The following is a 22,211-nucleotide window of genomic DNA, read 5'->3' on the forward strand; positions in this document are numbered from 1 at the left end:
TTTAGTGATTCTTAATAACAAGTAGCATTCCTGCAGTGCTTCCCTGGACATAACTCCAGGGACTGTTCAAAGAACCTTACATGGACTATCATTTTTAACCCCCCAAAGACTCCCATTAGGTCGTCGTTCCTGTTCTCCCCCTTGGACAGCTGCGAGGCTGCCGCCGGGGCGAACTAACATGTTTCATCCCACAAGGCTGGGGCCGTCCTTCGGCAGTATGACTCTGAGGTCCCTGGTCTTAGCCACCACGCCTTTCTGCGAAAAATCACTCGTCTAGGTACAGTGTGCCGCAGGCAACATAACATAGTCACAGGTTACCAAAGTATGTGAAAGCTGTGTACAGTGGAACACTCGGTCTCCCCAACTCAGTTTGGGTTTTTAGTAATTGACCCCTGGTGCCTTACATGGCAAGATGTTTTAATATAGAAAATGAAAATGTCTATCATTTCCAGTGAGGCCTTGACCCCTAATATCGGTGACAGAAACATCTCCCAGATCTAGAATTACGTTGTTATTGTGGAGATGGTTTACTTCCTAGCAAAAGGTAAGCCTTGATCAGATTTTTGAGAGTGCTAAAACATCTAAAAGATATTATCGCTATACTTTGAATTTATAAGACCTACCTTCTCAAAGAAAATCTTGGTGGACGTTATGTCTTATGCTTATATCTAACAATAAAAACTTGTTCGAAAGGCTAAAGTAATAAATTAATGTTTTACTGTTTGATTTGAATAACATTTCCCTGCCACAAATCCATACCACTGGGCGAGTCACGTCCAGTGTTTTCCCTGATGACGACGGAGCAGGGAGCCGTGGGATGGATGCGAGGGAACCTGTTTTGGAGTTTACGCTGCGGAGGCCTTGCAGGCCCAGGAGCAGTGTGGCTGCACACGGTGCGGCGAGCACTCGCAGGACACCTTGTTGGGGTGTGGGCACCTTTCTGCACCTGTTTTTGTTTTTTCTTTTCCATGTCATTTCACCAGGTGGTTTGTCTCACACCCCACACAGCTGGTGTACTCAGATAGTGTTATCCACAAAGTTCGAAGGGGATACATATGGAGTTTGTTTACAAATGATTATAATATTACAAATACATGTAATCGCTTTGTGTATGGCCATATTTATATGCGTGAACATACAGGGTCTGGCAGAAGTAACACCTGCTTGAGTGTGGTTGGTAGGGTTATAATATGGTTGTAATAATTTGTAGCTGTAATGGGAACATTTCACCTAAAATGTCATATGGTGTGCTTTAGTGTGATACTCTGTTACAGAATTACATGCTTATGATTTTGTAATAAAAAAGGGATGTTATTTGTGCTGGATCCTGCATATAATCTTCATCTTATTTGGAAGTAGAAATGTGAATATTACTTATTTGAAGCATAGATCATATGGGTCTTAAAACTTGGCTATCAGAAAATAATCAGACAAATATAATTAATGTAAATGTATACTACTGCAAACTGCAGGGTTGACCAAATGCCAACACACTTAGTTATGATGATGACATGAACATAACAGTAATTTATAATTAGTAAGACGAGCAGCAAGTACAGCCTGTTACCACCTCAAGACAACAGATAACAAGAATGGTCTTTCTGAAAATCAGGTCATTTCTATTACCTTCAAGTGTGTTCCGTGCAGGGGTGCCACAGCGTCGGGGTGCACGTGTGACACCAGAGTTCAGGGTGTTCTGAGTCCGATTTAGAGAAGCACCGTGCGTCATCTGCTGCTGCTCTACTACTCGTTACCCGTGCTGTAACACGGTCACCTGACTGCCTTTGACAGTCGTATGACCGGCCATCTAAGATGTTGACGTGAGGGGAGCGTGAAGGGTGTACACAAGAACCTGCTGTGTTTGCCCCTTTTCTGTAAACCGAAAATTACTTCACAAGCCTAACATCATTTCACAGTACAAAGCTGAAGAAAAAGTACTTGATTTGGAAATGTGTGGACATTCTGCAAGAGCTTAGCATTTACAAATATACGTAAAACCCCAACTTGACCGATGTCTTCAGTATGTATCCCCACCACACACACGCTTGCATATTCTAGCCGCGCTGAGTCGTTTGTTGTTCATTGGATTCTTTGGGGAGAAGGGAGATCGGAGTACAACTTTTGTATGTACTGTGACACATTTACAGTGCACGGAACTAGTGCTGGGTCCATCTCACTTTAAGAAACAGACAGCGCAGTGAAGCCCCCCTGCGGCCCCTTCTTCAGGGCGCACTTCCCGCCCACCCCCTTCCACCTCCCACACCAGACTGCCACCGTTTGGAGGTAATTGTTGGGATTTCTGTTCGCTAATTCTGCTTCATTATTTTGTGCTTTTCCAAACTTGACCTAAATTACACCCTTCTATATCATACCCACAACTTTTTTGTCTAACTTTATCTTTTTTCACCACAGCATATCGTTTCTCCGTATGAATACCCAGAATTTCTCCTCTGCTCCTGGCAAGCAGAGAGACAGAGAATGTATGTGTGTTTAATGGTTCTTCATTTTTAAAGTATTTTCTGAGACCAAAAGAGATCTGCTGTCCTGAACTCCAGTCACGCAGCTTTTAAGTGAAGCCTTTCATTATAATTTTCTTTTCTTTCATATCAGATGGAAAGCTCCATGAGGATCTAATTCCCTAAGATGAACGTTATTGGGATGATAAGGATGTGTTTTTGTTGAGTAAATAAGTAAACACTTAAATGAATTATACTTGGTCTGTAAGTAGGTCTTTAGCATATTTATGTTTATTCTCTTAGTTACATGGTCTTGCCTCCTGGGGACTTTTCTTTGTTAGAAAGATTTATGCGTGGTGGGCAACCAGCCACCGAGGTGGAAATATGGAATATAAATAAAGACAAAAGCTGTAAATTGAGAAATTATATGCTAAGTTTGTAGGCAGTGCAGGAACAGGTATTTCGCATTCAACATCCCAGGGGAAGTTTGGCAGCATCAGCAATACTTTCACCTGCATTTGGCATCACCAGGGGAGGGGAACTGAAGTCAGTTTATGTCGTGGGACAACTCTTCCCTTTGTTAGAAAGCTCATCATTCTTGTTAGAAAGCTCAGTACTTGTTTTTGATCATTTTGAATTTGTATCCAGAATGGAATCGCCCAAATTAGTTCTTTTTCTTTAAAATTAGTTTATTTTGATGTTGCTCTACTCTGCAAAAACACTTCATAGATGTCACAGGTTCCTTGCCCATCAAATTGATTTCTACGATAGCGACGGGCATAAGCAGGTCTAGTGTCACCCCTGTTTCGCAGGCGAGGAACACGGGACAGGAAGTGGGGGAGGTCAGAGGACCTGCTGGAAGGTCACAGAACAGAACCGCGTCTTTCAACCTAGTTGAAAGCCGGCTTGGTCCAGACATTACCGTTTCAGTGCTTCAAATAATTGAAAGTATTAATCAAGACGTTATGGCTCTGCCAGCATTTTAACAGATAATTCAGTAACATAATACTCACTTGACAGTTCATCATAGTAATATGGGGTGTTTCTCTCCGGCATTCGTGGTGATTAGTAAGTGCATTTTTACTGCCCTCTTTGTTAGAAGGGTTCAGAGAACAGCTTTAAACCAAACATGGCAACAGAGCCCTCGTGACTGGTATTTCAGGGGAAAGACAGATTTACAGGTGGACCTGATGGGAAGATGTGGCACAGCCTGAAGTTAAAATATCTGAGAAAACAAATGGCTTTTTGATAGCTTGAGACCCACAGATGAATTAAACCTCTCAATATGTAGACTAGTATGGCTGAGCGCTCAAATTGCAATTTTAAAAAATGCAGAAGTAGTACACTCAGAATATTGTCTTCATGTCAGAAATGCACCTTTGTGCTTGAAAATGATAAAAAATTACAATCGATCCTTACAACTGTTCTGTTCATCTTTATTGATCAGGTGCAAGAAAGATAAATCGCAGCCCAAATAAGATTATAGTAAATGTTAGCATCGGAGGGGACTGCAGGTTGATAGAGAGCCATTCATCATCTCAAACGGTGACCTGTCCATTCTCCAGCCACCCTGAGTCGGCTGTCTAATCACATACCTATTGATTTTATCTGCATCCACCAGACCTGGATGTGACTGTCATCGGCCAGCCCAGATTGTTAAATGCGAAGGGGTCACTGGTGTGAAGAGGATTTCATTTTCATTTTCTCACCAACCAACGATGATTTATGAAAAAATAAACTACCCCCAGTCATGCATGTGGAACCTGAGTGATTAGAGAGAAAGGCTCACAATAGACCGCCGTGTTGTGCTCTTTGTACTGTGATGCGTTTTGCAAGGTATCATTGCATCTGAAGGCTCATGGGGTCACGGAGGCCACCCCCTGCAGACAGGTTTGAAAGTAGCCAGCCAGAATGGATAATTTTTTATTTTGCTGACCCAGGCAAGGCGTTACTTTGCTATTACAACTTAATTTATGTTGCTTATGTGTTCATTCATGTAGTAGTGAAACATTTTTTGGTATAAAAATTATGTAACTCCATCCCTTTGTTCTTACTCATCAATTTGTTGTAAATGTCGATGTCCTTATGGTCACGTGCAGGCAATAGAACACATTCTAGTCCATGAAGAAACTGTCTGGAAGACAAAATACAGTGTGAAAAGAAATAATCCTTTAATATCCTAGGTGAAACACTGGAATAATAGGCAAATGTGATGTGTGTGAATTTCATTATTCGATCTCAAGCATCTTTTGATCTTACAGGGATTGATTTCAAATCAGGGAGATCTGACTAATCCTCCAACAATATGTGAGGAATTTATCAGAAGTCTGAAAGAATGATGAATTATAACTGTGAAAGTTTACTCTGTAATTTCAACCTGTATATCAACAACTAGATACTTTTTACATGTATTTTTACAAGAATCCATTCCACTCGGGCGAGAAATCTTTGTCCTACTGCTTGAGTGGCTGAAATAAGAGCTTGTGTGTTTCTGTCACTGTACGTCTTGCACACGTGCCGTCCTCTTGCAAAGTGAAAACTCTGCTGTCAATCTTTCTCCACAGAGCTCAGAGTTCTACAAAGTCACCACCGAACAATACCAGAAAGCTGCTGAAGAGGTGGAAGCAAAGTTCAAGTAAGTTTCTAATAGTATTCTAATGACTCTCCTTGACAAGATGAAAATACAGCTTTCTTGCTTTTTGAACAGGAGACAGTGTGGTGTGTAACTCTCTGGAGTACTGGGAAATAGGTTTTGTGGTTGAGAAGTTTGCACATTATCTGCTACAGTGGAATTCAACATGTGCAGTAAAAGAATTTGGGGAACGCTTGTTACACCTCAGTTTTGTGAATAAGGGGAAAATAGAAAGCAATAATAATAGAATTTTCATTTGGAATAATATGTAAGATAGGATGCCCTTGTTTATGAAGGTGATATTAAATTGGTAACTTGATTACTAGAAACTTAGAAACTGTTCACTTTTGCATAATAAAATGACGGGCATGTCCAATCCAGGGTGTCCTCTTTTCTCAAGTTCAGGCTGTTTTCCTTTCTTCACATGTACCTTGAAGGCATTTAAATCTCGGACTTTAACTCACCCTGGATTGTGAAGGTGGTGTTAAATTGCTGCCTCTCTTAACCCTTGCGACGTTTAAGTGAATGTACTGTGATTGGTGGCCTGCAGTGTCTGTGACCCACAGCCCTGTGCTTCCCCTGTGCCGCCAGTTCCCACATTAGGTAGGAAGACAGTGTTCAGAGTTGTCCTGAGTGTATGAATAGCTCTGTTGTGTAACTTCTGCAGGTAGCACGAGTGCAAATTAGCAGGGCAGGAAAAAAAAAACGGTGGTGTGACAGGTTCAGGTGAAAGAGTACTGTATTTTTCTGACCATAAGACGCACCTAGGTTTTAGAGGAAACCTAGGAGGAAAATAGGAAAAAAATTTTGAAGCAAAAAATGTGGTAAAATATTTAATAACATAAATAACATAATATTTCACTAGTGTAAATGTACACAGAACTCAACAGCAGCATTAACAACCATTATTCCTCCCAAGGGGTTGGGGGGCTGTTGGCGTGCGTCTTACAGTCTGAACAATATGGTGCTTGGTGGCTTGGGCGCTGCCCGCCTCCCTGGTGCACGTTTATGAGCATCTGACAAGTGATTAATCCCTACGGCGGGACTTTATTGCCTTCTGCTGTAGTGCAGTTTGTGTGGTGACGGAAACTGGTTGTTCTAACACTGATCAAAAATGTTTGTTTAAAGGTGGTTTGAAGTACATTTAAACCTTAGACAAATCCTCCATCCTTTGTTAGAGAATCACTCTTTGGGGCAGGAGGGAGCGACCTTCTAAGAATGGGGCACATCCCACTTTTAATGGGTTACCCTGCTGTCTTAAGGATGTAGATGTAGAATTGGATATGGACTTCATTTTAGAAGGTACACTACACATGTGTTTTTATTATTTTTATCTTTCCCCTAATGATAAAACAACACTTTTTAAAGCTTTTTGTCTCAATACTATGAAAACCTTTGACTTGGCACTATGGGTGTTTCTTCAGTATAGATGATAGCTATAAAAATAACTAAAATTTGAAATAAATCAAAGGAAGTCATTTCTGACTAGAATGATCTGTGAAGTCATCGTAATGATGATATTTTAGATGAAGCCTGAGGAAGAGTTTTGGTGGAAAGGAAAAGTATTCAGAACAAAAATCGTGCTCTGCAGTTGGTGGGTGACAGGTTAGTGAAGATCGATGGTTTGTCTCAGAGAGACCAGAGCAGGGTAACGTTGGAAAGGTCAGCAGGGCCATTCCTTAGCTGTTGGGCTAAGAGGTTGGTCTGCACCAGCAGGAAGTGTTTGGAAGGTATTTGACCCGGTGGGTGCCCTGGTTCCCGCGCTGCTTCAGGAGTATCAGTCTGACAGTGCGTGCGAGGCTCGGCTGGAGGCACGAAGAGCAAGCACTGGAAGTCCTGGATGACAGGCGCTGTAAGTGAGGGAGGGGAGGAGAGAGACGGGTGCAGAGAAGTCACTGAAAGATCAGACGTGACGTAGGGGCTGTTTAGTGGGCGTGCCAGTGCTGCCGTAACAGAGTACCACGGACTGCGTGGCTTGAACAGTGAGGTTTACTGTCTCACAGTTCTGGAGGGTGGAGCTTCAAGATCAGGGTGTCGGCAGGGTTGGTTTCTTCTGAGGCTTCTCTCCTTGGCACACGGACGGTCGTTTCCTCCGTGTGTTCACATGGCTTCCCTCTCTGCACGTCTCCTAACCTCCCTCTCTTATAAAGCACACCTGATTAGAACCCATTCTGCTGACTTCCTTTTAACATAATTACCTTCATCCAAATATACTTTCTGAAGTACCATGTGTTAGGACTCCAACATACGAATGAGGGGGCAGGGAGACACAATTCAGTCCATAACACCTGGAAGGAAAGGGCAAGGGAGAGTTTAACAGGTTTGTGGAAGCCGGATTTCATAGGCAGAGGTCAGTCTGGCTTTCGGTGAGAAGAACCTCCCTTCGGAAGCCCTGCCCGGCCACCGTGTCACTGAGCCTGGGCCGGCCCTCTGGGAATGAGAGGCTCACGGAAATCAATTCCTGTGACTTACCTTTTCCAAGACAGCACGGACCTGCAGCCTGGGCTCGGCAGCCTTCTCAGCAGAGCCTCAGCAGCATGATCTCCCTGACCTCTGTGAGATACTGTTTATTATATCCTACCCTCATCTGGTGTGGTAAAGAATTGTAGCCTTTCCCACAGATTGGAGGCATGAGAAACAAGAACTGGAAGTACTAGATGACAGGTCCTATCAAAGACAGAAAGGTCTTTGACCCAGCTCCTGGGAGGTAACCTGGAAAACCTTGGACTTGGCCAGGTGATAAAAGTGTCTTATTAGTCACGATGGGCCCCCTGAGCCATCTGGGGCTGGGCCAGCCTCTGGGGAGCTTTCACAGGAGACTGAATTCAGCCCCGTGGGCAGTCCGTGGAACAAGCCTGTTGTGTAAAGAGGCCCAGATGGAACTCTGGACACGGAAGGTTAGGTGAGCTGCTCTGGTGGATGGTCCTCCGCTCCTGTTGTCACACATTGGTGATACCGGGATAGTGCATCCTGAGGACGATGGAAACTGCCTCGGGCACCCTCCCAGGCTCCAGCCTGTGTATCTCTTCCCTTGGTTGATTTTCTGTATCATTTTTCATAAGAAGTCATCACTGTGAGTTCAGTGGCTTTCTGTGAGATCTGTGGATCCTTTTAGTGAATTGTCAAGGTTTAGGGTGATTTGGGGAACCCCTTGAACTTTCAGGTGATGTCAGAAGTAAGGACAGTTTTGGGGTCCCTGCCTTCAGATTTTGCAGTTTGCCTAACACTAATGCAAACAAAAACCCTGCTTCTACACACTGGAAGACTTTTAAGAGTTAGTTTGTCAGAGTAGCTTTCATTACATAATTTTTTTTTTCAGCTGCTACCTGCCTGGCTGAGCTTCCTAGAATACTGTATTTTGATTTTCCGTGAATTCATTAGCTTCACTCCTAGGAAGTGATAGTGCTTTGTCTGTAAGACACAATTTTACCGTCTTTTTTTTTTTTAATCTCCACCCTAGGATATGTTTGATTTTGAGAAAGAGAGGGAGACATCTATGTGAAAGAGAAACATCGATTGGTTGCCTCCCATATGTACCCCAACTGGGGTTCGAACCTGCAACCTTTTGATGTGTGGGACCCGGCCAGGGCTTTTGCCCTCTTGAAGGCACAGAGACTACTCCAGGGAACTTCATTTCTCCTTAGAAGTTTGACCACCTCAGATAAGCAGGGCAGCCTCAGTCTGCTGCAAGGCAGTGTGCCCTGGTCTTCCCGTGGCATGACAGCTGCTGGCAGCGGTCAGTCCCTCTGGGGTGGCAAGCTCTGGAGGACATTGAGGAGGCTTTAGTTAGTTTTTTTCTGCCAGAGGGATTCACTGGGGTGTATCTTGGTTGCATGAATGGAAGCTTTTTACATTGCAATTGTAGGGGCATATCATACACCTGAAACAGGGTCACACAGAATCCCCGTGAGAAGAAAGCAAGCCGCGAGCCCTTGAGGCCGAGCGTGGTGAACACCAGTCACACCGATGCATCCTGCCGCCGAGAGGGCTAACAGGACTGTTTTAGCGATGCTTAAATAGTAACTCACACTTCGGGCCCTCAGTTTATGGTTTTGGCAGTAAACCATTAAAACACTTTAGATTTAATGGGATTTTTTTTCTACCCTGTCAATACCTCATTCATTCTTAGAGCTCCTGTGCGGCATGGCATGCCCTCTGCTGACTGAGTGCACAGCCAGGAAGGAAGGAGAGGGCGGGGCCTGCCAGCACAGAACTCAGAGCCCATCAGAGGAGAGGAAGAGGAAGGCGGAATTTTAAAATAGAGCTTTTTAAAAAGACAAAGTTAGGTCTACTCTGATGGAATCATTGCACCCCTAATAAGTATCTCATTTCCCCGGTAGGAATTAAATAATTTGGAGATAAAGAATTGTGGTGTTTATTTGCCTACAAGAACTTCTTCCCCACAATAGCTTTAAATTTTTAGCTGTAAAACTCAAGTCACTGAGCAAATACAGATTTTTTTTTACATCTAGTTTTTATTCAACAGATGGGCTTTTTTTTTTCCCAGTCCAACTAAACAACCATTATTGATTGGCACTTCCAATCACCTTTACCACCCTGTGTTGTTATGTGTTAAACAGAGCAACTGACAATGCAATTTCCTAGTTACACAGTGACAGTATCGGGTTATAGCGTAGCTCACTGAAAGTGATGCTATGTGTTAGTCCTTATTTCCCAGCTTATAGGTAATTAATTAAATAAGTTGTCATACTAAATAATGTTACGTTGATAGTGCTTAGCACAGGTCTTGCACAAGGTAAATAAATGCTCAATAAAAATCAGATTTGATTATTTTATTGTTATGTAATACGTATTTATTATAGTATTTTATGTCCAGCTCAAGTTATGAAGCCATGCACCATAGAAATAACTTCTGTATTTGTATCTGTATTTGTATCTGTATTCCAAACAAAATCTAGACGGTGTTGACTTCCTCCTCGCCATCCCCCCGCCCAAAAAAAAAGAGTTCTTATTCTTAGGGAGCTCCCAGTCCAGCCAGGAGATGGCAAATAACGCGTGCGTGACAGGAGGGCACAGTGAGGGATGTTTCGGAGCGACAGGGACCGAGTGCCAGGGGCCCTGGCTCCTGGTTGGCCTCCGAACCTGATCTCTTCGGGTGGACGAGAGCCAGCATCTACACCCCTGCCAAACGGCAGTGCTGTCACCAGGGTGTTCTGTGTATAGTGTGCGATTCTTTTAAGTTACAAACACCAATATCCAGTGAATGTAAAGTAAATATCAAAGAAATATGCAATATTTTAAAGACAGTATAAACCTTGTGAAGAGAATGTAATATCAAGCAAACGAAGAACATTTTAAAAACAACTGATAATCCATTCCTGTGCTGTGCTTTCGATAACGAAGTGAGCAGTGACGTAGATCCCAGCAGTGCCGGGAGCCCCTGCTTTCAGTGCAGGGAGAACCTCTCAGGGGGGCCTCCGTCTCTCTGCAAGATGAAGTGCGCGTGAGGGAGCACGATTCCGTGGAACCGTGTGTGGAATGTCGGTGACTCGCCTCTGTGTGCCGGGCTGCGGCAGGGGCCTTGACTTCATCCGTGATCGGAGTGGTCGGAACCTCACTTAAAAATGTGGGCTCCGGGTTGTCCTCACGGTGTTGAGAAGATCAGTTACCCTGTGGAAGAACGGTGGGTGTTTCAGAATATCTGAGGCATGCTATGCACACAAAACTCCTACAGACAAAATGAATTTTGTAAGTGTCACTATATATTCAAAGGTTTTCCTCTATGTGAAATCCTTTGACTTTAAAATTCCTTGGTTTGCTTAGGGTTTCACTTTGGCAGTACTGTTTGTTTCTGTTTTGGGGTATGTGGTTTTAATAGCTATACAGTAACTCCTCATTTAACACTTTGATAGGTTTTGGAAACTTGGGCTTCAAGTGAAACATTGCATAACAAAACCCATTTTACCCTAGGCTAATTGATAAAAATGAGTTAAGTTCCTATGGCATATTTTTGATCACCAAACTTCCAAAACTGAAAACAAAACAAACCTTCTAAATAAAGACCCAAAACACTTGTAATATTAAACATTTGAAATGAATGAGACCTATACATTTAAGAAAGATGAATAAACACAGATAAGGTAATGGTTTTCCAGCCTGCTGATCCCAGTTCAGGGCTGTGGGGGAACAGAGCCCATCCTGGCAGCTCAGGGAGCAGACTGGGACCCATCCGTGAACAGGAGGCCCTTCCGTGGCCCCGGTGCTCACTGCCCCCCCCCCCCCCCCCCCCCCCAGTCATTCAGACTGGGGCAGTTTAGACACACCAGTGAACCTCAGGTGCACATCGCAGGGACGTGCGAGGAAACTGGAGTCCCGGGAGAAAACCCACGCAGACAAGTGGGGGAAGGGACAAGCTCCACACAGACAGTGGCCGCGACCAGCACTCAATTTTTCCCCCTCATTACTTCGACAAAAAGATGGTGGAAAAGTGACAGTATTTGAGGACCAGCTGTACTAGGAATGAGTCAGTGAAGCCGAGGATGACACGCCGGTGGTATCAGCAGGTGTTTCTCGAGTTCTCTGTAATTATACATGTGGGCCATGGACAGTTTTAAGCAGCCGTGCTTAAAGATCCTGCTTAATTGGCTGTAAAATAATTAAATAAGCTTTTGACTGGCAAATTTATAATTCTGTTAGATGCATAAGCCAGTGCGCCTGAATGTCAGTGTGGCTTCAGTTTGGAAATATTAGATTAATAGAACTAATTGTACTTCAGGAACAGAGTTTACTCTGATTAATAGCCTCAGAACTCTTCTAGAAGTTGAGTCAAGCAAATTTATGTTACTTACCTTTATGCCTGAACTCTTAATTAAAACTTATTTCACAAGTTTGAGATTTTCGGGCCTGCTCTGCTTCTCTCTCTCCAGTTTCTCCAAAGTTGAGCTCCTGCAATTTCTCAGTGACTCCTGTTGCCTATTGAATATCCAGCCCCATCAAAAGGATTAAAATTATATGCTGTTGTACATATGTTTGTATCTGCAGCGGACAGGTGCCCTGCACATCAGCTCTAACACTTACTGATGGATACTTATAACCTAGTTGAGTGCTGCGTGAATGACTGTGATATACCAAATGTACATGATAAATGTTTTATCTCTGATTCCCATTGATCAGTTTCTAAATGATCAAATGGTTTATCTCAGTAAGACAGTAATTCACATTGATCAGATTCTAGATGACCAAGTTGACTTGGTTTCTGCTGAACACAAATTGTATTAAAACAACATTACTCGGACACGCTGCCTTTTTGAATGCGGGAGTCACGTTACCAGCAGTTACATTATAAGTAGAGTTATTGTATTATAAAGATGTCTCCTTCATAATGAAAAGTTTACACAAGAAGAAAAGAATGCGATATTACAGGAAGAACAGGGCTTCGGGCAAGGGTTTGAGCTTTTACTAATTAAATTCTACATTTGTATTGGGCCTTTCTTCCTCCTTTTTTAATTTGAAAGGCTGTGAGCAGGAAACTCAGCAGCTGCAGTGGCAACATTTTATTCCCTGTGGTCCTGGGGCCAAGTCACATCTTGATTGTTTAGTAAGAGACTTCGTAATTGAAGAGGCAGAAATTCTGGAGAAAGTAAATATACCTAAACCCTTTGTGCCTAAGCTTGGCTACAATTGCCTATTTAGAAGTTTGGGGCTATTTGCTGTTTTTTGTTTTAGAAACAGCTCACCGATGTCAACTTCTCCAGTATTTCATATACCCTCTAGGGTTTGTTCTTCGTGTTGCTGGAGGAAGATTTCAGTTCTAAAATTGAAAAGCATTATTTATGAGCTAAGAATATGCTTTGTATATGAAGCAAATGGCAACTGCACATTCGGCTGAAACATGGTCTTGGTTATTTAGAACACCCGATTCCTCAGGCAGGTTATTTATTACATCTTTGACTTTTCCATCTGTAAAATGTATATTGTAACTGCCATTTTCTTTAGGGCATTCAAGCTGGGAAGGTTTACAAGTTGAAAAAAAAAAAACTGTTCTCATTGATCCTCATGTAAAAAAATGGTCTTGTGTAGTTGTTCCATTCAATTCTAAGGTGCTGGCTGCCGTTTCAGCAGTGTTCTAGATGGCGGCAGCCCTTCTGTGTCTCGTCGGGGAATAGCAGAGAGTAGTCTGCCACCTCTCAAGCTATGAATCTGTCTCCTCCCTGGTCCCCACGTCCCATCTGCCTCCGGCGACACACTGGTTCCAGGGAGACAGACCTGCTTTGCAACACACCAGTCTCTGCCACTGTTTCTTATGATAGGCATGTGTAACTGGTTGGCTATGGGAGGAAAAGAAACCGTAGGCAATTTTTTTTCTCTTTAAGATTGGAACCCTTCTAATCTGATAAAACTAGTCATTTCCTTTTATTTTAATCCCTGGATCAGGTCACTGTACTTAGTCTACATACTGTTCTCTAAGATAACAAGTGAACACCAAGAAATATAACACCACTTGGGAGTTAGGTTTCCATCTGCAGCGTGTCTCCGCTTCCTGCGTGTTCCTGACAGCATTCCACGCTGTGCAGAGGTGCCTGCAGAAGGGAGCAGGACAGGACCTCCACGCTGATTGGAACACAGGGCTCAAGAGGGCAAGATCGGGGTTTCAGCCACAGACGGTGTGTCTGCTTCACGAAAGGGGCACACACCGCACCCGCCGCCAGACCACCTGCAGTTGGTCACGCGGCCAGAGGGTCCCTGCGGAAACGGCCTCATCTCTTTAACAGCAAAGGAACCTCAAGCCACCGGGGACAGTCAGAGTAGCCACATCCTGTCATAAGTCCATGACCCAGAAGTCTCTTCTGCGTCCCAGCCATGGCGGTCAGCGTCCGCTTGGGTTGCACTGGGCGTCATCTTTACCGTAATGTAGTCTGTTTATGTGTTACGTGTAAATTACCAAAACCAGTCTTGTTGCACTCCTTCGGTTTGTGGCCACAAGCACCTGAATTCACGACTTGTTCCATGCGAGATAAAGCACTCTGTTTTCCCTTACAGGAACATTAGCATTGAACTTTCTTGTTTAATCAATACAATCCATTAAGAATCTAGCATACCTACTTGGTTATATGAAATATTAATTACACACTGTTCGTTAGATAAATGAAGACTCTGCCAAAATGATAGCTTGTCACTTTTCTTGATTATAATATTTTAAATGAGAACATTTTGAGTTCTAGGGTAGGGTGCGTGGAATTTTGGAATTTGTTTACTGAATCTTGCTTATTTGAATAATTAACTCCACAGCTCATAGTTTTAACTGGGACTGTTAAGTTTTTTCATCTTGCTAATTCTGGATAGAGTTCATTTACTTTTTAAAGGATCCAGTTGGAAATAATATTTTTGGTTTTTCCACTGATGTTTTCAAAGATGAGAAAAGCTTATTTTGCTTTCGAGTGCCATTCAGCTGCAGGTAGAAACCAGTGAAGCTGTAGGAAAACCAAATAGAGGTAACTGTCGTCTGGTTGACCTACCTCATTTTCAAAGATCCAGGGAGTTTTCTAGGAGGTACGTTTTAAATTCTGTCTTTCTGTCAAATTTACAAGGCCTTGAGCATGGTTAAAAATTGTGTCAGGTTATCTACACAGAAGGATGGCAGCTCTCAGAGCGAGTGGGGTGAAGACAGGCACAGGTGAGTGGAAGGTTCCATAGGCTGTGGTTGAGGGGATTTTTATCCGTGATCTGGACTCTGTGGAGAAGCTACGACTCAGAAGGGGACCATGCCCATGACTGGCTGTGCAGACACGGAGTGCCAGTCCGCACAGGTCATGCCCGGGGATGCAGACTGTGGATTGCCCTGGAGCTGCTGACTCTGCCGTCTGCTCAGCACACCCAGGGGGGTGACAGCAGCGGGCCACAGGGTCTGAGCCGAACCCTGTGCTGTCAGAACTAAAGGCCCTGCTCGTGGGGAAGCGCGGTGCTGGGAAAAGTGCAGGCGGAAACAGGCTTCTGGGGAAGCGAGTCTTTGAGACCAAATTCCACGCCCACTCAGTCACCAGGAAGTTTGAGTCTGAGAGCAGCAGCATCTGGAGAGAGGGGAAAATTTTAATCATGGATAGTCCACACTTACCATCTTCAAACAACTTTAAATCACACCTTCAGGGATGTACCCTTTGCTGCCCTGTGCCTTCTTGCTGGTGACCCTGCTGGGCTCCTTTGCTAAGAAAGATGTGGCAGTGCTGAGACACCATCCACAGCAGTTCTAGAGACAGGTTCACTGAGTACATGATCATGCCCCTCATCAGGAAAGAAGATCTGGGGGATCAGGAAGTAGACGTGTCTTTAACCAGAAATAGAGTCCTCTCTGAGCTCATCAGGAAATGTGAACACCGATACAGCATCTCCAATGACAGAGCGACAGAAGAGGAGGAGCAACGCCAGGTGGGTGAGCACCTGCAAAGAACTTGTGAGTACGGTGCAGCAGAAGGGAGACACGCCTCGCACCTGCAGAGCGGAGGAGGCCCTGAATGCTGTCCTCGGGCAGAGCGGGACTGGGAAGGGGGCCACTGGGACCCCCATCCTCCCAAAGTCCAGCTTCTCTCTCAGCTCCAAGGCCAGCCAGTCACCAGGATGTGCCAGGAAAGCAAGAGGATGGTGCTGAGCAGGATGTTGTGGTGGGAGATACTCCTGCGTTCTGCCTGAGGCCCAGCAGTCCATCCCAGCGACAGATGGTTCAGTGCTGTGTGTCTGGCCATGAAGGACATCATTCTGGTCCTGGTGTTCCAGCTGGAATGGTTCATTCACGAGGACAGAAAGTGGTGGTGATGCTAGAGAGCATCCTCAGAGAGGATGTTAGGGAATACATGATTGGGTTTTTTAAAAGATTTTATTTATTTCTAGAGAGGGGGAAGGGAGGGAGAAGGAGAGGGAGAAAAATCTCAGTGTGTGGTTGCCTCTCGCATGCCCACCACTGGGGACCCGGCCCACAACCCAGGCATGTGCCCTGACTGGGAATCGAACCGGTGACCCTTTGGTTCGCAGGGTGGCACTCAATCCACTGTGCCACACCAGCCAGGTCATAATTGTGTTTTTTACCCGGAAGGAAAACTTAGGGGGCCAGAGACCTTAAAGATTACTACAATAATGCCAATAACAGAGTTCCTAAGAGGATAATTTAAAGGTGTGGGAGGCGACTTTATACTTTTAATAACAAAAAAGTGGCCAAGCCAGGGAAGATCGGGTAACAGCCGTTTTAAAAATGGCCAGTGAGCTGGTACATAACCAGAAAGGGCATGGTTACTCCTGTGCATGGGAGAACGTCAGCGAAATAACTGAAGATGCCCAGGAAAAGCAAAATCCCATAAAATTACTAAAGAATTTAAAAGATAGGTTATTGTACGTGGCCGAAATGCCTGGGGTCTCCTTACGTCAGAGATGCACTCTAGCTTGGCGCTATAGGAGGACTGGTGGGTGGAAGGAGGGCTCGCGACCTTGAGGCTTGAGAAGTCAGTGCATCTCACCATGGGAAGCTTTGGCTCTTCATAGGTAAGTAAATTGTCAGTTTGGGACAGGCAGTGGGAGATTATAAAGAAGCAAGAAGAAATAAGGTATGGAAAAGGCTTCAGAAGTTAGGCTGATATTCAAGGTCAGAATCAAGTCACAGAAATCACCTTACCTGAGCGGTAGATTGGATTCAGGACAGACACCAAGGCCAAGGCCAAGGCCGACCTGCAGACAGAATACATAGAAGAAGAAGAATCAGGGTGTCCAGAACGTGAGCATGAGGCAGCCTCCAGCCAAGTCCTGGGCGTGGCAGAGAGGGCGGGGCTGGACTCCTGTGCACTGTCCTGCTGCCTGTCGGGCCCACTGCCGCCCTGAGCGGTCCTTTCCTCACAAAGGTGGCTGTTCCTTCGTGCCCTCTCCATTTCAACGTCTGGACGCAAAGGGACCCAGTCACCCCCTCCTTGTTGTCCCTGAGAAAACAAACACAACTCTGCGCAGTTAAATCAACAGTGAACAGACTTGAACGGAAATCAGAAGCTCAGTAAAATTGCCAAGATTAGACAACCTTGCAAATTTTAAAAATTCTAAATATAATTCTAAATTTCCTCTAGAAAAGATTGTTGAAAACTCCTTTGTGCTTGCCCCTCTGTGTGTGTGTGTGTGCGCGCGCGCGCGTGCGTGCTCGCATACCTTGAAGGTTTAGGTTGGAACTCAGAGAACTCACATAACAGTCTGGACACATTAGGGGCTTTGGTGTCTCGGTCCGGGAGCAGACCGCCGAGGCAGCCGTGGTGCCCACGGTCCAGCTTCATTCCCACGCAGCCCCCGCACTTCAGCTTGCTGCTCCGTTCCAAGTGGTGGGTGATGTTCTGTTCACTGGTGAGCAGATAAAACTCAGAGCTGCCTGATGGGGGCGCTCTATAAGATGAGGACTGGGGAATCTTCTCCCAGTAGATGAAGAGCCAGATGGTTTCAGTGCTAACCACGTTAGCATTGAACCAGATGCTTTGGGGACAGGATCTGTGTCATCTGCCCTTGTTTTTTTAAGTATTAGCACAGCCTCAAGATTAAGCCATTTATAAGAGCATAGGCTTCACCATTAATACTTTTGTACCCTGCATAACCTTTAATATGACAAATTCTGAAAAATGTGTGTGTAAATATACTCAGTTGAGTGAAATAATAAAGATGAATTATATTGTGGAATAAAAAAGAATGGTAGCTCTTATGGTAGTCTCTGGGAAGTTGCATGGGTTCAGCCACACTGTGATATCTATTATGTTTTATCACCCCACAGTTGGATACGTCTATTCCCAATGCTATCAACCCTCCCTGCTTCCAGCCAGATAATTAACTTAGAGATGTATGTGGCTGTTCATTCATACAACCAGGGTGAAACCAAGTACTAAAATTGAAACCAAACTTTCAGAATAATAGTATTTACACACCTATTTCCATTGCTCATTTGAGTGTGTAATTACCAGATCATCTCTCATCATCTCAGTCTATCAAGGACTCCTGTGTCTGGCTCTTGGTTGTTTTTTTGTTTTGTTTTGTTTTGTTTTGTTTTTAAGATTCTTTATTTTTAGAGAGAGGGGAAGGAGAGAGAGAGAGAAGCAGTAATGTGTTGTTGCTTCTTGTGCGACCCGCACCAGGGGCCTGCCTGGGAATTGAATGCATGTGCCCTGACTGGGAATCGAACTGGGGACTCTTTGGGTCCGCAGGCTGCCCCTCAATCTACGGAGCCACACCAGCCAGGGCTGGCTCTTGGTTTTTCTTACGTGTAGGCAAACAAAATACAAGGATTGATAACTTGGACCTTATCATAATTAAGAAGTCCTGGTCATCTTAAGACACCATTAAGAAAATTTTAAAAATGGGCAAACGACTTGAATAAACACTTCAAAGGAAAAATATGAGAATGGCCAATTAGCACGTGAAAATGCTGATATCATTAGTTATCAGGGAAATGTGAATTAAAGCATTGGAGAGGTGAAAATCCAGAAAGACTGACAGTAATAATTGTCCAGAAGGATATGCAGAAACCAGAATTCTCATGCTTCACCGTTGGGGCTATAAAGTGGCAAAGTCACTTCGGGAAATGGTTGTCAGTTTCCTGTAAATCTGAACATACACTTGCTTTGTGACCCAGCAGCTCCAGTCCTAAGCATTTACCCAAGAGAACAGAAAGCATACACCCACAAGAAGATTTGTACACGTATGTTCACATCCAGTTTATTCATAGTAGTCAAACACTGGAAATGACCCAAGTGGTCATCAATAAGAGACTGGATAAACAAATTGTTGTATATTCATATAGTAGAGTACTATTCAGCAGTTAAAAAACAACAAACTATTGATACATGTAACAACGTGGCTGAATCTTGGAAACTGGCTAAGCAAACAGAATCCAGCCAAAAAACCTATTGTGTGATTCCATTTATATTAAGTTCAAAAATGGGGAAAATTAGTTTAGACTAATACTGGGTTGGCCAAAAAGTTCATTTGTTTTTTTCCCCATAAGATGCTTCTAGTAGCACTTAGTTGTCTTTAACTTCATTTGGAACGATTTTCCTAGGTTGTATTGTGACAGCTGTCATATCATTGGGCATTTAAAAACAAAATTATGAAAATTGGTGAATGTGTAGCCATTTTAATATTGAGGATGGAGGACAATATGCAACATTTTTGGTATATTATGCTTTATTTTTTTGAGAAAGATAAAACCACAACTGAAATGCAAAAAAAAGATTCGTGCCGTGTATGGAGAAGGTGCTGTGACTGATCAAATGTGTCGAAAATGGTTTGCGAGGTTTCCGGCTGGAAATTTCTCTCTGGACAGTGCTCCACGGTAGGGTAAACCAGTTGAAATCGATAGCGATCAAATTGAGGCATTGAGAACAATCAGCATTATACCATGCAGGAAATAACCAGCATACTCCAAATATCCAGATCAATAAAGGTACTGGTGAAAGTGAAAATGTGTCTTTTATTTAACAGGAAAAACCATGTGGACTTTGTGGCCAACCCAATCGAAAGCAGTGGATGGGGCTGGAGGGGACCTGACTGGAAGGCAGCACAGGAGGACTTTTCTGGGTGTTGGGGATGTTTGTTTTCTAGGTTATAGTTACAGAGGAATGTACAATTCTTGCTACAATATGAACACTTAACGTTTGTGTGTTTTGTAATGTTAATTTACTTAAGACACCCTAAAGTTACTGTTAATTAATTTTAACTAGGAAAAAGTGTCCCAAATATTGAGAATACCAAACTCCTGACTATAATTTGTCCTAGGTAAAATAAGTTGTTCAGAGTTAATCACCGTCTTAAGAAAATTTTTGATTCCTAATCCTCCCCATAATCACATTTTTTCATTAGAGTTTTGAATCCCTTGTCTTAAAGTCAGGGCTGTTCATTTGTGTTTCATTGTTACAGAAATAAGATTAATCCTTGCTCTAGTTTTTCTTTCAACAATTAGTCTCTCCTCCTTTTCATTAAATTACGTTTGCCTATCATAGCCTCCTCGTTAGCCTAAAGTCTTGGAGATAGGCCTGGTTTTGTTTGGAAAGTTATTCTTGATGAGGGATTTTGAAGGCGGTGTTTGTCAATGAAGCCGACAGAAACACGGGCACTTTTCAGAGCACTAATCCTAGGCAGCAGCGTGTGCCTGTGCTGCGTTGAGTCCTGGCCAAGCGCTCGGAAACGTGTGAAAGCTGGCGTCTTGGCCCTCCCCAGCGTGTTGAGACGGAAGCAGGAGTTCCCAGTTGCAGTGTCGCCAAGCACCCCAGCTTGCTCACATGGCTGCCTGACGCCGTCTCCCGCGCGCCCTCCTCGCCCAGTGGCCAGCAGTTAGAGTGCCGCGTGCCTTTTGAGAGAGCGTGGGTCTGCATGCTGCTCATCAGCTGCGTCCCTCGGAAATTGATAGATGTGCTCGTCACGGGGAGTCCTCGCTCCTGGCTCCGTTCACAAGTCACCTCGGCCACCCTTCCTGGGTGAAGCTGGCGAGAAACGCCATGCAGCGGCACACCTGGCTTCGCGCTCCTTTTCCAGCACTAACATCTCTTTTCTCAGTACGTTAAACGTGTCTTGGAGGGATCTTACAAGCACAAAGAAGTCAGCTATTTGCCAATTACACTATCAACACAAGAAAGACTAAGGGCCGCTGTTCCGTGAGGGGAATTTTTTTTAATGTGCTGCCATTTGCCCTTCGTTTTGCTCTCTCGTGCTCCTGAGGTTGCACAAATACCTATTGACTTGTGAGGCAGATCCATCTGTGGAGACTCTGAAGTCCACCAGCCCGCCGCTGTCGTAGACCGCAGCAAAGCTGCCTGGGTGAGAGGCACATTCAGCGCGGTTTATGATCAGGATTTTGAAGGTAGCGTACACCTGTCTCTGCTTTCAGGATGAAAAATGAATTGCCAATTACTGTCGACATGTTCAGACATGGTACTTCACATGGTAGAAGCTGGCTCAGCCTGCCGTGTGCTGGGCCCCCAGCTAGGAGACCATCGGTTCGGAGAAAGGGGCGTGTTGGCAAGGAGGGGAGGAGGGATGGGCTCCGTCCCGGACCGTTACCGTGTGCTGTGCTGCGCACGCCGTGGGAAGGAGGTCAGTGCCTCTCCCCTCGGCTTCGCCAGCAGAGCTCCTGAACAAGATGAAGTGATCAAAGCCGGGTGCCAGCGCACCATCGCGGCCTCATTACTCTGCAAGCTGCACACCCAGATGCCGCTGTTCCGCATCAGGCCTCGCTGATTCACACTCGTAACACCTCCATCACAGCCCATTCGGTGCTACTCATAATTAACCAGTTCTTTCCTTTTCACGGTGGTGTCTCTCCAGTACAAACGACACTAATATGACGCAGAAAATAACATTGCCGGGTGTAGCATGCGCCTCTCAGACATCCCAGTTGGTGGACAAGGAGCAGGACTCACATGTTTTGTCACTGCTTAAGTCATTTGTGGCTCTCGTTTGGTGGTTTGAGGGATGGTTTGGGGCAGTATTTGTCGCCTTTGAATTTGAAATATTGGATTTTGCCAGTAGACCAATTTCATCGACTCCCCTGTCCTGGGAGCTCTTTGCAATCAGTGGATTCTGACACGTTCTCAGTTGTTTGGTTTCTTCCACCAGTGGAGAGCCCATTGACATATATTTACTTCGAAAGGTATTAATGTGACAGCAGTGCTTTGGAGAACTTAACCATCATCAGCATCCACACAGCTCTCCTTCGAGGGCCTCCGATGCGTCCTGCTCTGTGGGCCCTGGGGACACAGACACAGGTCCGAGTCCCTGCCCTCAGCGGGCTTGCCTTTGTTGAGATCATCAGCTGTACTGTGGAGCTGCCAAAACCCCACACAGGAATCACAGTTTTAACGCTGTGGAAGAAAAATTGTGAACATCTCCCGCATTCCGGGTGGCGTTCATAAACTGGAAATACAGAGGTGAAGAAGGCACGATGCGTGTACACATGGGGAGGCGATACGCGGGCGACTGAAATGGGGTCAGTGCTGATGCCAAGGTGAAAAGCAAAGTGCTGTAGGAACGGGGAGGGAATCAGGATTGCAGGAGGCGGCGACAGCTGCGCGCTGGACCCTCTCACCCTGAGGTTTCCTTAAGGCGAGAAGAGGGAGGGTGGTTTTCCATGCTGGAAATGGTTGCGTGAGCACGCGGTGAGGTGG

General features: G+C 44.6%; 1 protein-coding gene across 1 annotated transcript in view; it reads left to right on the forward strand.

Moving 5' to 3' along the window:
- The window catches only part of CHCHD3 (coiled-coil-helix-coiled-coil-helix domain containing 3), a 266,630-nt gene that overhangs the window by 202,741 nt on the left and 41,678 nt on the right, over positions 1 to 22,211 (forward strand). Inside the window, exon 6 of the mRNA XM_045855666.1 lies at positions 5,021 to 5,091. Within this exon, the coding sequence (XP_045711622.1) occupies positions 5,021 to 5,091 (71 nt within the window). The remainder of the gene's footprint in view (positions 1 to 5,020; positions 5,092 to 22,211) is intronic.

Source organism: Phyllostomus hastatus, unplaced genomic scaffold, assembly GCF_019186645.2.
Source record: "Phyllostomus hastatus isolate PE091 unplaced genomic scaffold, TTU_PhHast_1.1 phas_scaffold_114, whole genome shotgun sequence".
In the NCBI taxonomy this organism is placed as follows: Eukaryota; Metazoa; Chordata; class Mammalia; order Chiroptera; family Phyllostomidae; genus Phyllostomus; species Phyllostomus hastatus.